Below are 16,609 nucleotides of genomic sequence, written 5' to 3' on the forward strand. Positions count from 1 at the left end.
GATACATACACTGTGCATTAACAGTGAAATGCAGGCAACAAATAATGTTGTGACTAAGTCGGAAAAAGAGCAGCTAATACCTTTTGGCATGGCATGTACTCCAGTTCCCACAATCCTGAGACTGCTCATAAGCAACCAACCTTAACTGTAGCACAATTGGAATGCTGAACTTTATAGTCTCATCAAATTATCTTGGAGGTCCATACTGCCCATCACTAGCTTACACAGAAATTTCAATGTCAAAACATAACCCATTTAAGTTAAGAACAAGAGTGAATGGCTTTTTAAAAAGTACCTACCCGAGTCAGTTTTGTTAATTATAGATTGCCCTGCTTTCAGTTTTTTTAACTTTTCTCTTCCTGGGAAGATAGCATTGTTCTGTTTCTGCAGTGTATTGACAAAATCTGTAAATTCACTCTTCCAAGTAGCTATATGATGCAATCTTGAACGAGAGTAAAAGTCAGAAATGAAACTGCAGTTAGGAGGTTTGGACAGAGGTGAATCTACCTTACTAGGAGAAGGTACCGTGGTGCTTTTTGTGCTTGAAGGCCCCTGAACTGTAGAGTGATGAGCACCGTTTCTTTTAATATTACTGTGCAAAGATGAACAAGGTGAGTTACTCATAGTCCTATGCGAAATTCGTAAAAGTTCAGTGTTTTTGTTGCTTTGTTGAAAATGCTGCATAGAGCAGTCTCTAAAGTCTCTCCTTTCCTCCTCCTGCACAGGAGCTGGAGACAGTCTGCTTGCAACATTGTTGCCAGAGTGCACCAAGCTATCCTGTGTCTTTAAGGCACTGTTGGAACTATGAGTGTGTCCATTGAAAATGGAAATGCTGTCTCTATAATGAATTCCGTTCTGCTTGCTAGCAGAAAAGGCTTGCTCCAAATCCAAGACTCCGGCATCTTCAGTCTCATCTTCCATGTTCAGTTTACACGTTCCATTGGCTTTGATTTCATTCTCTACGTCATACTTCTTTACTAGACAATTTCTAAAAAAAGATGGTATAATACAGAAATTAGGAAAAAATATCAATTAAAAACATTTACCACTAAACTCTCCCCCTCTATTGTACTTTGAATGCCCCCCCCCCATACACACACTGGTTTTAATAACAAGTTGACAGAATTGTTTCATAAACTTAGTCCACTAAGTTTTAAAGAGTAGTTTGAAATATGCCTAGAGATCTTCTAAGAGCTGCATAAACAGCATTAACATGAATGATCCGAGATGATCATCTAACATAATCTGAATTTGTAATTCAAGATAATTACTTACACCCTGTTGAACTCCACAGAGATATTGCTAGGACCTGCAATAGGTTCTTCAGGTTTGCATATGGTATTAAAACAGAGGCCTTTTTGAAAACTTGACTGTTTTGCATAAAGCTGATATGGAATGTATGAAAGGAGCCGTCCAGCCTTTATGCTGTAAAGAAGATGAGAGTTTAATTGATCAGAGAAGTCATAACAAATTCTGACTCTATGTAGTTTTTATCTTGTTCTTAAAGTAGTGGGATATACCCCCCAGTTGAACAGCACTTACTTTCATTAATGTATTTAATGCTGGGGAGAGAAGCTGTTGATTGCACTTGTATATTTCTACTTTACTAGCTTGATTGTCTTATTTCTAGACACTTTATTGTCCCATTATTTTATACAGAAAACAGAACTTATTAAACTGGAAAGGTTTTACAAATTTAAGGCAATGTTGGGAACCCTCAGGTCTGGGAGCCAAATGTGGCCTTCTAGTCTCCATATCCAGCCCGCAAGATTTTTTCAGGTCATGTTCTTCACTGGCTCTGCTTTGTGCCCTCAAGTACTTTTTGCCTGGCTGGAATAGGTCCCTGAGCTGTTATAACGCCTCTTTGATCAATTGGAAGCAGGACATAAGCCTGCAGCCACTGCACAATTGAAATATAGCCTATTGTACAAAGTTAAAGCTCACATCTGTTGCTTCATGCACTTCAATCTATTCCCATGTGATTTCCCCCTCTCACTCTGCCTACCATTGGCATGCACCTCTGCTACTCTGTCAGTTACTTCAGTTCTTATAATTGTATATAATTATTTAAGTGAAATATTACTGTTTGAGCAAGACTTATATTTGGGGTTGTGGAGTTGAATGCAGCTTCTTCCACAATTCCCACCTGCAATGCTAGAGTATTCTCTGAGGGTTTATGATGTGATAAACGCAACCAAGTCCCTGTTATGCAGAAAAGGAATATAATTATGCATGGTCTAGGGAAATGCACTGCCAAATCATAGCAATACTGAAACTTAATTCTTGATGGTGTATTTCCCACCCAGCTTCAATCTGTACACTAACAAGAAGTTTGGCAATGGTTCAAAAGCCAATATATGCTGCAATTAAGAAAACTACAGTAAGATCACATTACCCAATTAAAAGAACATAACTTGTTAGCACTTATGTGACCAGGTTTCTAAGGGAGTAGCGTAATCTTAGCTGTTACAATGGGGATAGTCTCAAGTGCAGGTCATTTGTTTTCCCAATATGTTCAGTAAAATTCAAATGAGATGTCAGTAAAATAATTGCTACTATCTAAAGAATACAAAATAATGCAATAAAGTTGAACACATGTAAGGTATAACAAGGTATAAATAAGGAATAATTTACTTCATTATTTATAAATCCTAATACAGTGGACGCTCGGGTTGCGAACATGATCCGTGTGGGAGGCACGTTCACAACCCGCAGCGCCATGTCTGCACATGCGCGGGTCGCAATTCGACACTTCTGTGCATGCGCCGAAACCTGGAAGTAACCCGTTCCAGTACTTCCAGGTTCGGCATGGTGCGCAACCCGAAAACGCGCAACCTGAAGCGTCTGTAACCCGAGGTATGACTGTATTATGAGAGATTCTAAGTTTTCATTAAAGCTATTATTTATATTTCCATTCTTTTAAACCTTTTTGTATAAAGAAATACGTAACTATATGCCCAGTAAGATAAAATAGTGTTTGATTTTGCTTTTTATCTCCAGCCCTGAATTAACAATACATCATTAAATCAGAGAACAGTTAGTTGCACACTGAGTGCTTATCAGAAAGAAATTTTTCTTTAAATTTATAACATTCACTTTAATCAACAATCCTGTTGATCGTAATTTTATTAATCAAAACCATTACTGTAGGCTTATTTTAGTCAGAAATTTATTTACCAAGCACTCAACAGTCTGCCTCTTCAATATTTTGCACTCAATTCCCACAAAATTTGATCCATCCATCATAGATTTATAGGATAATCACATATTTTTAAAAACATTTAACACACATTAAATAATATTTCAGAATGCAGTTTTGTTTTGTCTTTTCAAATTTGTTCACATTTGGAACACTTAAACCTGTAGTCCTCCATATGTTGGTAGATTCCAACTCTCATAAACCTCAGCCAGCACAGCCAACGGTCAGGGCTGATTTAAGCTGGAATCCAATGGCACCTGTAGGGCTCCTAGTTTCCTATCCTTAACTTAAACAATGTTATCAAGCCTGGATATAATTCTCCAATAATATTTACCTATCTATTATCCATTCTGGTCGGACTACTTTTTCCCTTTTGAGTTCTTTTATTTTGGCATTTGGAAGATTTGTTGCAATAATGTGTGTTGTTTTGGATCTAGAATAGTATACATGATATTGTCCTCCATGCAACATCATTAGCCGCCTCAGTTCATCAGCTGATGGATCTGTAACAGATTTATGAAAATACATGGGTAAGTACTTAATGTTAAATAAATTAAATAATTTCAGAATTTATATTCTGCCCTTCACTGCAAAAACAGTCTCAGAGAGGATCACAATGTTCTTTAGCATCTTAACACGGTAACGTAAAATTAAGATCTAAAACCAGTGCAGCCAACCTTTCATCAAACAACAACAGCAATCCTAATCACACATCTACTCAGAAGTAAGTTCCACTTCTTACTCCCAGGAAAGTTAGAATAGGATTGCAGCCTAAGGTTTCCAGCCCTTGTTGTTGTTTAGTCGTTTAGTCGTGTCCAACTCTTCGTGACCCCATGGACCAGAGCACGCCAGGCACTCCTGTCTTCCACTGTCTCCCGCAGTTTGGTCAGACTCATGTTTGTAGCTTCGAGAACACTGTCCAACCATCTCGTCCTTTGTCGTCCCCTTCTCCTTGTGCCCTCCATCTTTCCCAGCATCAGGGTCTTTTCCAGGGAGTCTCCTCTTCTCATGAGGTGGCCAAAGTATTGGAGCCTCAGCTTCACGATCTGTTCTTCCAGTGAGCACTCAGGGCTAATTTCCTTAAGAATGGATAGGTCTGATCTTCTTGCAGTCCATGGGACTCTAAAGAGTCTCCTCCAGCACCATAATTCAAAAGCATCAATTCTTTCCGAGCACAATTCAAAGTGTTGGTGCTGACCTTTAAAGCCCTAACGGCCTTGGTCCAGTATACCTGAAGGAGTGTCTCCACACCCATCCTTCTGCCCGGACGCTGAGGTCCAGCGCCGAGGGCCTTCTGGCGGTTCCCTCATTGCGAGAAGCAAAGCTACAGGGAACCAGGCAGAGGGCCTTCTCGGTAGTGGCGCCCGCCCTGTGGAACGCCCTTCCAGCAGATGTCAAAGTGATAAACAACTACCTGACATTCAGAAGACATCTTAAGGCAGCCCTGTTCAGGGAAGTTTTTAATGTGTGATATTTTAGTGTATTTTTGGTTTCTATGGAAGCCGCCCAGAGTGGCTGGGGAGGCCCAGCCAGATAGGCGGGGTATAAATAAATTATTATTATTATTATTATTATTATTATTATTATTATTATTATTCGGCGATCAGCCTTCTTTATGGTCCAAGCTCTCACTTCCATACATCACTACTGGGAAAACCATGGCTTTAACTATGCGGACCTTTGTTGGCAGGGTGATGTCTCTGCTTTTTAAGATGCTGTCTAGGTTTGCCATCGCCTTTCTCCCAAGGAGCAGGTGTCTTTTAATTTCGTGACTGCTGTCACCATCTGCCGTGATCATGGAGCCCAAGAAAGTAACTGCCTCCATTTCTTCCCCTTCTATTTGCCAGGAGGTGATGGGCCCAGTGGCCATGATCTTCGTTTTTTTGATGTTGAGCTTCAAACCATATTTTGCGCTCTTCTCTTTCACCCTCATTAAAAGGTTCTTTAATTCCTCCTCACTTTCTGCCATCAAGGTTGTGTCATCTGCATATCTGAGGTTGTTGATATTTCTTGATATTTCCAGCCCTAGTGGAGGGCAAAGCAGCCTACATACAGAATACTGGGGGTGGGGGGGAAGTGGGTGTGTAATACTAATTTTAGAAAAATTATACACTTCAATTACTCATTTAAATCTTGCATTAGAAATGCTTCTTGTGAAATCCACATAAAGTATTACTTTGTGTATTTTGAAGCATTTTTAGTTTGCTAGGGGAGCTTCACCAGGCCAAAAGTAGTCTAGACGGCTCCCCTCAAAAACAAGACTATAGAAAGTTATGGCCAGAAGGAGAATGATACATAAATTGCTTTGTGACTTCCACACAATATAGCTCCTTCATCAACTTTGCCTCATCCTAATTTTTCTTAAAAAGGCATTTGAATGAATATTTTGAAAGAATGAAAGCTATCACCTGTAAAGCCATTGACATAGATGGCAACTCCATTAAAGATACCAGATGAAGTTCCATCTTTTTGGTGTTGCATAGCTGCCTCTGAACGGAACTGATCGTCCAGTTTCTGGACTTTGGCAGGCATATATCCTCCCTGGAGTATAAATAAAACAGACTTTAGATAGAGATACATTCACCTTTTTTGTGTCTAACTATGGAAATGAGTCAAAAGGTTTGCTAGCCTTTAAAACTATTTAATATCAGTTTGGTTTTGGCTTGAAGATATAGTTGTGAAAAACTTTTTAATGGAATAACCACATAAACATTATTTATTTATTTTATTATTAGACTATTTTAATACCACTTTTCAACATTGGATCTCAAGGGAGTGTTAAATAATATATATATTTAATACATGTATGTAATAGATATATTACAATATATGTATTACAATATACTATAATAATATACTATGTATTATAATATATTGTATTACATAATAATACAAATATAATGCAACTAATAATCCTTAGCAGGGTCAAAATCACAGCCAACTCACTACTAAGCACCTACAAAAACCTGAATGTTCTGCATAAGCACAAGAAAAAAAATATATCATAGGCAATTTTTCTAGCCAATGTCCCATATGAACTGGATAGTATTATCTAAACATCCATTACTCTTTGCATAAGTCAGAGATGAAAACGGTATGGCTATTATTATAGAAATAAAATAGTTATGTTAAAGCTACCTATAAACACTAGTAAAAAGCAAGCTAACACTCTAAAATGTTATGTTTATAATTTTAGATTTGAACATACCCATCCTCCCCAGCCATCTCTGTCACTGGCTCTTTTTCTCCATCCACCTTCCTTCATAGTGAAGCTATTTAAGGAGAAAAAAACAAACAAATATTGTCAGTATTACTATTATATAATTTCAAATTGAGGTGTAGGAGCTACAAATATTTACATTGGGAAGACTTTAAACAGCACACCTGATGTATCCATTCTCTTACCACAAAATATAAACTCACATGTATGCAAACACTTTAGAAATCTTTAACCTAATATTGCACAACTTAAGTCTATATTGAACCCTAGGTGTTATTTGCCTATATTCTGGCCCAATCTTTCAAATAACCTCTCACCTAGCTGTACAAACCAAAATAGCAGTTGACATTGTGACATTTAGGACAAATTAGATGCAGTGTCAGAGGGATTTTTTTCCCCCTCTTGAGATTAGGAGATGGTGCTTGGACGCTGGCAGACAACTTCCTGTGGCTTGGCTTGCTGAATCAGGGCCTATTACTGGGCTAAAATGATGTAGCCTCATTGCAGTGCTAAGAACCACAGTGCGGATATCAGAGATAAGCCCTCTGTCTGCTGTTTCAGAGTAAAAGGCGGGTTTTCCTCCAGCGTAGCACTGAAGTAGGTTAAAATGCTGCCATTTACTTTGCACAGAATGCTGAGTGTCAAAGAAAAAAAGGAGCGTTTCCAGAGAGCTGCAAATGTTGAATGAAAGTCTGGCGGCATGCATGTGTGTTAACTGTATGTCTGCTTCGGCAGCTGTGACAGCTTATGTATAGTGTTTGACTGCATGTGTGTGCAGTGTGTGACACAAGAGAGGGAGAGTGCTGCACGACTGCATGTGTGGTGAGTGTATGCACTTGTTGCATTGTGTGTGTATATTGGCCACACCACCACTGGCATGTTGCCCTCAGAAGGATGACTGTCAATGTGGATCTTGGTCCAAAAGAAGTTAGCCATGCCAGATTTAGTTCCATATCTTTAGAACACAGAGCACAAAAGTGGGAACTCAGTGATGGAGAACTTTCGAGAGAAGAGCATTAGCACACACCCCAACAGTCAGAAAGCACAACAAAAGGTAGGAATCCATACATTTTGGGCAGCCAACTCAAAATGTATGGTTGCCAGGACACTGCTGCTCCCTCCCTCCTGACCTCACACACTGCACCTTGGAAATTCAAAAACAACCCATTGCTCCTCCCCACAACACTAAGCTTGGAAAAAGAGGGGTGGGTTGACACATTGTTCTTCAAACTGCAATGTGTGGAAACAAGCCTCAGACACCCTCTCCAACTTGAAGCCAGACAGGGAGGCTTGTGTTTGCATTGGCTCTGCAGTTCTGAAGTGCTCAAACCACTTCAGAAAGACTGAACCAAAATGGATCTCAGGTTTCTTTCCAACATGGGTTTAGGAAGGGGATTGTGCCTAGAGTTGCACTGAGAACGTCTAAAGCTCAGCTCAGGTTTAGAGACAATATATGCTCCCCTCCTCAAGCTCCAAGGTTGAAGCATGCCCAGGGGCCACTGCATTGCCAGAGGGCAGTAGAATACTCACTAAGGCAAGTTAAACTTGGGGGGGGGGGGTAAGTAGGACTGGTAAATACCCTGCCTCAGGATTCCAGATACATTACCCAGCAGTACTCTAGTGGGTGAAAGTTACCTCATCTCCTTAACACTTCACTGTAAATCAAACATCATGCCTTCTGATAACAAGTTGGAAAATGGTCAATTATTATTTCCTCCAGGGGATCCAAACAAGGAAGTAATTGCATCAGTCCTGCCACAACCTGCCTGATATTACACCCCCAACCCTGAAAGGTAATTTGAGTAGCATAGACATAAATTAAGAACACAATGGCATTCTTTGTTACTTTACTACCACAATACAGGATGCATTGGAGACCCCTGTTCCATCCCAGGACCATCATTTTGCTATTCTGCGTTCTAGATAACAAGTATAGTGTTTTGTTATTCTTAGGTTGAATTCTTTACTGCTGGATGCCATCAATAATTTGAAGCACAATTCAAAGTATGCACAATTCTTATTTATTCAACTCCTTTGAATAAACCTGCTTGAGGAGCAGGTGAGACCAAAGGGATTTGAAACTAGATCTCCTTCATCCTAGCCTGACTACCTTTGTCCCTTCCTAGCTCTCTTGGGGGAAAAGAGCTTCTAAAGTCTTAAAACAAAATACCAAAGCACAGAATACTCATCTTCAACGTTGAGATTTGGAAGTGTCTACAGTTCTTCAGCCAAACAGGCATGCTTTCATGGCTCTATTCTTACAGACAGTTCATTTTTAGAAAGCAGTTGCAGAAGCAGATGGGCTCTGAACAGTTACACATTGGGAAACACCTCTGAATCTGCTGCCTTATTTTTGATATTTTACTACCCAAGTACAAGCAGCACAAATATGAATTTATTTTACTTTCTACATTGATTGGTCATATTCCTATCCGATTTTCTCAAGTAGGAAGCCACACATTTATCTTCAAAATCTATTTAGGCACTTCTACCCCATATTCAGAGTGTGTACACACAAACTATAAGGTATAGTCACCGTCTTCTGCAGATGCATTTTTGGGTTAGTGTTTTCATCTTCATATTATTGGTATAGCATTCTTTTGGTGTTTTGAAATTGCCATTCAGTAGAATGGTTATAAGCTATCCTACATTTTCTATGCATTCTGCAACTATTTGCTTTGTGTGGAAATGGAGAGCACCTTCTCTAGGACCTCCTATTAGGGAGAATCTTATGTCAATTAGTTCCACTTGTGTAGCCACTCCCACACAATTCTGTGAAGATTAACCTAACAGATACACAAGACATACGGTGTTTGGGACTACCACAAAGATAATCAAGGGGTTCAAAAAATCCCCATGTGTATCAGTATAATGTTATTTCAATCTTTGAAGTCACATAGGTTAAACTAATGCTCTTTAAAAGGAGGAGTAGAAACAATATCCATAGAGTGTTTGCACTCTTTAAAAGAACAGGTAGAAACTGCCACCATTAACTCTTCTGCACTGTTTCTTAAACAGAAATTTAAATTGTAGTGTGGGGCTATTTATAAAAAGCAAATTAAAATTCTGTGCTTTAATTTTATACCATATATTGGATTATACCCAGGCTAACTTAGCTGTACTTATCAATGAAATCAATGTAAGTCTTTACCAATGTAGGTCCTCTTTATTTCTATGGGAACTAAATGCAGTGTTAGAAACTGAGATATGAAAGCTAAGAGCTAAATGGCACCTTAGGCCTAGGTTATGGGCACAACAACGGAATGTCTAAGCGTGCTTTTTTATAACAAGAATACAAAGCTGAAAATGAATGAACTGCAGCGAAAATATTATGTTCATTTTTCACAGGGTCTAGTCTTTCCCCTGCCAACTCCCCTAATATTCTTAAGAAAGTATCTTCTCCAGTCTCCCTGTCGCAAAATGCACCTAGAACAATGGGAGTTTCAAACACTGACTAAATATATTTAACAGAATGCAATCCAACCCAGGTCTTTCTTCCACAAGCCTGCTATGCCTTGGTGTTGGCCACAAAGGCAGGGGCTTCCTTTACTCTACAGCCAGAATGGATGGAGTAAACAATTACTTCTCCTCCAGCCCACTCATTCACCTGTACAGAATTCCTTGTCACCCATGGCAACCCACAAGTTGTTAAATACAAAACTGCACTAGAAATGCATGGTGTGAAAAGCCTGAGACAAGTAACCATGCAAAGCACAGATGATCTGGCCATGAAAACAAGGCACAGCAATCACACATAGGGTATCCACATAAGGGCTGGGATGACACCCAAGATACAGCACAGATTCTGTGCTTGAAAAGTTGCTGAGCCAGAGTTTGCTTTTGGATATGGAAGCAAAATGTGAAAACATGATTTCCAGAGACATGAGTATTTGTTAACAGAAGTATCCATTATAAACAATTTTCCTTCCCTAAAAATTAAAGGACTAATTATGTCAACTTGCGGAGATTCCAAGTGTAACTTTTACAAGCATTCTATACTACAGTATATGGATGTGTCAACTTTAGTGAATAATTATGTATACTGACAGCTTATTAATTAACAAGGAGAACTCAGATCTGTGTTGTGAGTTCTTCTAGATAGAAAGCTAACGAAGAGTTCAGTTAGCATCTTTAAAATACTGTGACTGATTTCACACCATGGTTTAAACATGGTTTGGTATGTACAACCTGGAATGAATCCAACTGAACCTCAGTCTCACACATTCCACTATCCCTCTCTTAGCTGCAACAACTAAGTTAAGTCTTGCTTTCCCTAAAGCTCAGCTTGTTGTGTCTCAAGATCAGAGATCATGGTTTACAATGAACTCTGATTAGTTTAACAAACTAGCTTCATAATTCATGGTGTGAAGTTGGCTTGCTTTAAAACCAAGGAAGCATTGTGTAGACATAATGCTTAATTATGACTTAGCACCAACTATGACTGTTTAAGTTCATCTTATGCATGGTGAAGATCCAGTGGTAGTTGGTGACTACAAAAATGTGGAATTGCTTCCAGTCAGTTCAGCCCTTCAATCCACTTCCATCAGTGAAGCCCTGAAGGTCAAAGGCAAAGCTGTCCAAAACACAATTTGTCTGCTATAGCAGTTGCATCAAGAATGCTTTATTCACTTAAAAAAACTTTTATGGTGCTGTTCTTGATTGTGCAATTTTTTTGATGTGCTTATGATTTTATTTTGTTCTAGTAAGTCACGATGGCTTGTATTGAAGTAGGGTAAACTCTCACCCACAGTAAATTATGAACAATACATGCTTAGATGTTCTCTGCTACTAAGCAATACTGTACATACACAATTGTACCCCCTGCCTCCAATGATCAGCCCAATCCAGACTATCAAAGTTCCCTAGTTAGAAAGAAAGTTCAGTGCAGTTCTTAAGTTTCTTATTCTAGCCAAAGGGCATGACAGACTTGTACTAATAGTACAATACAGTTGTACCTTGGTTGCTGAACACCTTGGAACTTGTACATTTCGGCTCCCGATCGATCGAAAACCAGGAGTGCGTATTCTGGTTTTTGAACGATTTTCGGAAGCCGAACATCCGGCGCAGCTTCCAATTGGCTGTAGGACACTCCTGCAGCCAATCGGAAGCTGTGCTTTTGTTTTCAAATGGTTTCGGGAGTCGAACGGACTCCCGGAATGCATTCTGTTCGAGATCCAAGATACAACTGTAATAATAATACAAAATATCCATCCATAATATAAGCTGACATACTTGATGTAAGAGAAAGATACAAGAGACACCAACAAGCTTTCTAGAGAGAAAGTAATAATAAACATACAGAGCATTAGAATCTAAGAACCCTGTTAAATCAGACCAAGACTGACCTAGTCCAGCATCCTGTTTTCACAGCGGTCAAATGAGATGCCTACGGAAAACCTGCAAACAAGACTTGAATACAACAGTACTGTCCCCACTTGTGCTTCCTGGGAACCAGTATTCCAATTTTTGAGCTGGCACACAGCCATCATGACTAGCTGATATTTCAATAAACATAAAACAGATACTTGCAAGTCAAGTCAGCCTGTGAGAGTGGACTCACAGGGGCGGGAATAGGTTTTGGGACTGGCATGGGTCCAATTGTGACTCTGCAGAAATCTCTGTTTTAAAAAATATTTTAGCTGTTTTTACTGTATGTCTGTGCATCACCTTGAGATGTATGTAAAAAACCCACAAACAAAAATAAATAAATAACATGTCTTGGAAGGAAATTACTTTGAAAGTTAAGGGTATGGTCCAACCAAACTTGATCATCAAGTTGCCTCAATTTTCCATAAAAAGCTAACCACATGATTTAATTATAACATATAGGCCTAAAGATGTACTTCAGGTAGATTTTCAGCTAGGTATACCAATACCCAATGCTGGGGCAATTCTTCCTATTAAATTTCCAGGTTTCATTGGGTTAGCGGAAGGTCAAGTTATGACCAAGGCTCAGATCTCAGGCCCACATTATTCAGTGGGACATTCCCCAAGTTAGTGTCTTTCTTCTGACTCAACACATAATCCAAAGCATACATACTACCAAAAGGCAGAATGGTTTTGCCCTGTGAACGAGAAGCTTCAGAACAGCCATTAAGAAAAAAATAGTGTTTTTTTTTGGTTTTATAAGTAAAAAGATATTTTTATTATGTGGTCTTTCTAATGCTACCCCCACTAGTAATGATCTGCAATGTTCAATCAATCAGCAGGTAAAACTAGCCTTACAGAGACAGAATAAAAGGCCAATGTCAGAAAAAAAGTTAATGTCACACAAGAGACAAGATAGCAAATGAAAGGTCTTCAGAGACTAGGTGTGTTTAATTATCTTTAGTTTAACGAAGCTGTTATAAGGATCTTATCTAACTACAGCCTCTGGTGTTCACTAGTGATTAAGCATATAAAGATATGTACGAAGACTTCTATTTGACCTTTTGTTCTGAACCTCTAGGGCAGTATTATTAGGGCAAGCAATTCCATCCTCCCTTGCAAGAATTATGGGACTGAAACGTGCAAACTGGGTAGCTGTCGAATACACGTAACGATGAATGACGGCTGCTTGAACAATATATACCCTCAAAGAAATAAGAAAAGATCCCATCTGAGCAACTGTCTTCGTCCCTGTCCTCCACAAGCAACTGGAAACATGTTTCTTATCGCAACCCAGCTGTGAAATCCTGTTGCGTCTAACTCGCGCCAGCCTTCATGCGGCACCGCTCTTTCTTTTCTACCCGCTTTCCCCTTTTTCTTTTAAACCCCGAGCCTGAGTAGCCGGCGTCTTAGTTTTGCAATGGGCACGGGCGCCTGAAGACGCAGAGGAAGGAGCACGGAATAAACAGCATCTCCTTCCGTGTCAGTAGATAAACCCCGGGCATCCCCACTTCCTCACGCCGAGTGCGAGCTGTGCAGCCACCAGCAAGGCAGCTGCAGTGATGGGAAAAAGCTGCCAGGCACCGCCATGGTTCCCAGGACGTGCTCGGCTTGCCAACGACGCTGATCCGGAACTAAGGGCAGCGGCGGCGGCTGCGGCGGCGTCAACCGGGTTGGCGCCTTCGAGGAGGCCGAGGCTTCGCTGACTTAAAACAGCCGACCGCCCTCTCCCCTTAGGAGAAGCGAGCAACCTAAGCCCCGCTTGCCAGCCAGGAGGGAGGCCCGCCTGCCCGCCCGCAGGCCTGCCCAAGCTTTGGTCCCTCGCCCGCCTCCTCCTTGAGACTTGCAGGGTCAGGAAACCCTCGTGTCTGCCTGCGCCGTGTGTACGCGCCACATGGGGGCCTCCCCCGCTGCCGCTTCAGACACAACAAGCGCCGCTTCCGCACCGGGATAGGCAGGCAGTTGTGCGCGAAGGCGGCGGGCCAACCTCGTCCACAGCCTCTCTCACCTTTGCCCGCCCGCCGGGCGTCGCCTCCTGCCCTGCCGGGCCGTGTGGAAACCTCACATCGCGTCCCCAGCTCACGCCGCCCGCCGCCGCCGCAGCGAGAGCAGCAGCAGCAGTTTCTCCTCACACACTTCGCCTCGCCTGCGCCTTCACCTCGCCGTCGCTCCTCCTCCGACCTTCCCTCTCGGAACGCCGCGTCACGCACGGCGCGCTCAAAGAGTCTCGCGCCGCCAACCGCCGCCGCCGCCGCCGTTGGGCCTTTTCCCTCTCTCTCTCTCTTTCGCCCCCCTCCCTCCTTGCTTGATCAACAGCGCTCGTTCGCCGCAGCCAACCAATCAGACAGTCCTGCCCTGAGGCGGCGCCCCCTGGTGGCCTGAAGCAGTCGCGTGGCCAACGGGGAAAGAGACAGAGAGAGAAATAAATAAATGGAAAAGGGAGGGGAGGGGAGGGGGAGAAGGCTTTTCATTATCACGTGACGTCTGGGGAAGAGAGAGTGAGAGCGCGCGTGCGCCATCCCCCCCCCACTCTTTCCCTCTGCTTCTTACTAGCTCTTTTTACCTCACGCCTGGCGCTGCGGGGCTGCCTGAGTGTCCTCTGAGGGAAGAGGAAGCAGACGAGGTACTCTAGCGCCCCCTACAGGAGAGGCGGCGAGAGGAGAGAAGCGCGGCTCCTCGTTCATACACAACAAACAAGGAGGCGGCGGCGGGAGGGAGCTGACAGGATAGCCCTGACGCCGCGCGGAGGGAAGCTATATATAGACAAGGTTACTATAGATCCACGCGCGCAGGCAGACCTGGAACTGCTGCTGCTGCGAATGGAAGCTCGGCATGTGGCGTCGCCGCCGATCCAGGCGTTGTGTCGGCACTTCTTAACGGCGCGCGCAAAGGTCCCTGGCGCGGCGTGTTTTAAATTAGGCAGGTTTTTTTCGTGCTTAAGCACGTATTCGGCGGCAAGTGTCGCAACTCGTCTATAAGCGCTCGTAAGAACGTGCAGCAAGTGCAGCGAAGCCACTTTGCACACAAAGAGACGCACGCACGGTGCTGACTTTCATACGCATGGCGTTTTCCAAGCGTACATGAAGATGCACACAGACACTGGGTTTTCCCTTTTTTTTTTACTTACGTATCGCTATATATCCGACATTAAGCTTCTGAAGGACCGCCTTTCCTCGAAGGGATCAGAAAATAAGAGAGACCTGCCGCCCCCCAGCCGCGCCCCCCTGACCTGCACCGCAGGGGCTTCTGGATATCTCTTATTTCTAAGCAAACTGTTGCCCTTGTTTTATCTTAACTTTCTTTTAATAAATAAAAAAACAACCCCAAATCTTGTCATAATCTGTGGTAAAAACACTTAGTGGTGTCCACCTGAAAAACGATCCATAAACCCCTTGCACAAATAAATAAATGCAAACTGTGCAACTGGCAACTTGTTGATTGCTCATCCGGCAAAGTAAATGTAGTTGGTCTGCATCCACACTAGCATGTTTGTTTGTTTTTTTGTTCAGTAATTTGTACTGTATTTATATCCCACCTTGGCTGTCCTCCATCATGGAACCTAAAGTGGAGTTGTTGTTTATTGAATTTATATATTGCCCTGTTCTCGGAGTTAAGGAGCAGTTACTAAGCAATAGGTTAGAGAGAGACAGCCAAGAAAAGCAGGATGCTATTTGTTTTGAATCCAATGTTGTGTCTATGGGAGAGGCCAGAACCTATTGGACTGTATTGCTGGACATTCCTCTGTTGGATTCAGGCTGTATATATGTGTAAATAAACCATGTATCATAAAGACACCACAGTCTCCACTGTGTCTCATTGTCCTAAAGGAAACTCACACCCTGGACAAAGCATCTGCAACCGCTGAAATCTTGCACCACTTGTGGAAATGGGGGGGGGGGGGTATAACAATATTCTTTTAAACAGTTTATTTTCTGTGTGCATTTATTTTTCTGATATTCAGTGTAAGCCCTTTAAGAGTTTTTCTTCTGCCCTTGACTCATGGGTAACTTAATTGCTTTTGAGTGCCTCCATAGAATCAAATTCCAGCTTTGCCAATTTAATTTTAATGTCTTTGGTTTATTATTGGACCACACAAAGCCCACAAAAAACTACATAACTCATTGCTCCAGGGCGATTGCAACAGATGGATGAAAACGTGTGTGAAGCAATGCACAGCTGTTTCTACATATTTGTGTGTGTACACAGAAAACGACATCTGCTCCGGATCTTGTGTGTCAGCACACACAAAACACTGCTTTCTACAAATGCTAGCATACAAGAGACAGAACAACAAAATCTTAGTAAAATAAGCCAACGTACATTTAGCGACTCTGTCTATGTAAATAAATATCTGGATTCCTCTCCCTTTGTAACAATCGCCTCAAGAGAACTTGCACGGAGGAGACTGCTCTGCATATAAGTGAAAGATCGATTACCTTGTAACCAAACGGTTTTGCATAGGCAGCCGAACGTTATAGACAAGATCACATTAACTCTGGCTGTGTGTATAATGTTGAAATCAGTCTGATCGCATCTCTCATACAAGACAGGGCTGCATTGCAGGCACAGCCCGCAGAGTTTGCATGCAACGCCAGACGTCTCCCGCGCTGCCGCACTGTACCTGCTTTTATCAGTATCATTCATTACAGGACATTCCTAGCTGCTGTCTGCTACAGAGGCTTAGCCGAGACGGGGATACATTTGGGGATTAAAGTGCAAGGATAATCTATGTTTAACACGCTGTTGCTGTCAGGGGTGGAAAATAAAGGATGAAGAGGCCTCCTCTGAAATGCAGCTGCCTTTGACTGACACCTAGTGGGCAA

General features: G+C 41.9%; 1 protein-coding gene across 2 annotated transcripts in view; it reads right to left on the reverse strand.

Annotated features, from left to right (window-relative positions):
* Window positions 1-14,034, reverse strand: part of REV1 (REV1 DNA directed polymerase) — a 50,018-nt gene extending 35,984 nt beyond the window's left edge. For both annotated transcript variants that reach the window (XM_081003644.1, XM_081003643.1), the window contains exons 1-6: window positions 13,795-14,034; window positions 6,408-6,471; window positions 5,608-5,740; window positions 3,534-3,702; window positions 1,276-1,425; window positions 300-988 (exon numbers count right to left, since the gene is read on the reverse strand). In XM_081003644.1, the coding sequence (XP_080859770.1) occupies window positions 300-988; window positions 1,276-1,425; window positions 3,534-3,702; window positions 5,608-5,740; window positions 6,408-6,464 (1,198 nt within the window). In that variant the 5' untranslated portion in view covers window positions 6,465-6,471; window positions 13,795-14,034. The remainder of the gene's footprint in view (window positions 1-299; window positions 989-1,275; window positions 1,426-3,533; window positions 3,703-5,607; window positions 5,741-6,407; window positions 6,472-13,794) is intronic.
* Window positions 14,035-16,609: the final 2,575 nt, after the last annotated feature.

This window comes from Podarcis pityusensis (assembly GCF_964106645.2).
Source record: "Podarcis pityusensis genome assembly, chromosome: 4".
Lineage (NCBI taxonomy): Eukaryota > Metazoa > Chordata > Lepidosauria > Squamata > Lacertidae > Podarcis > Podarcis pityusensis.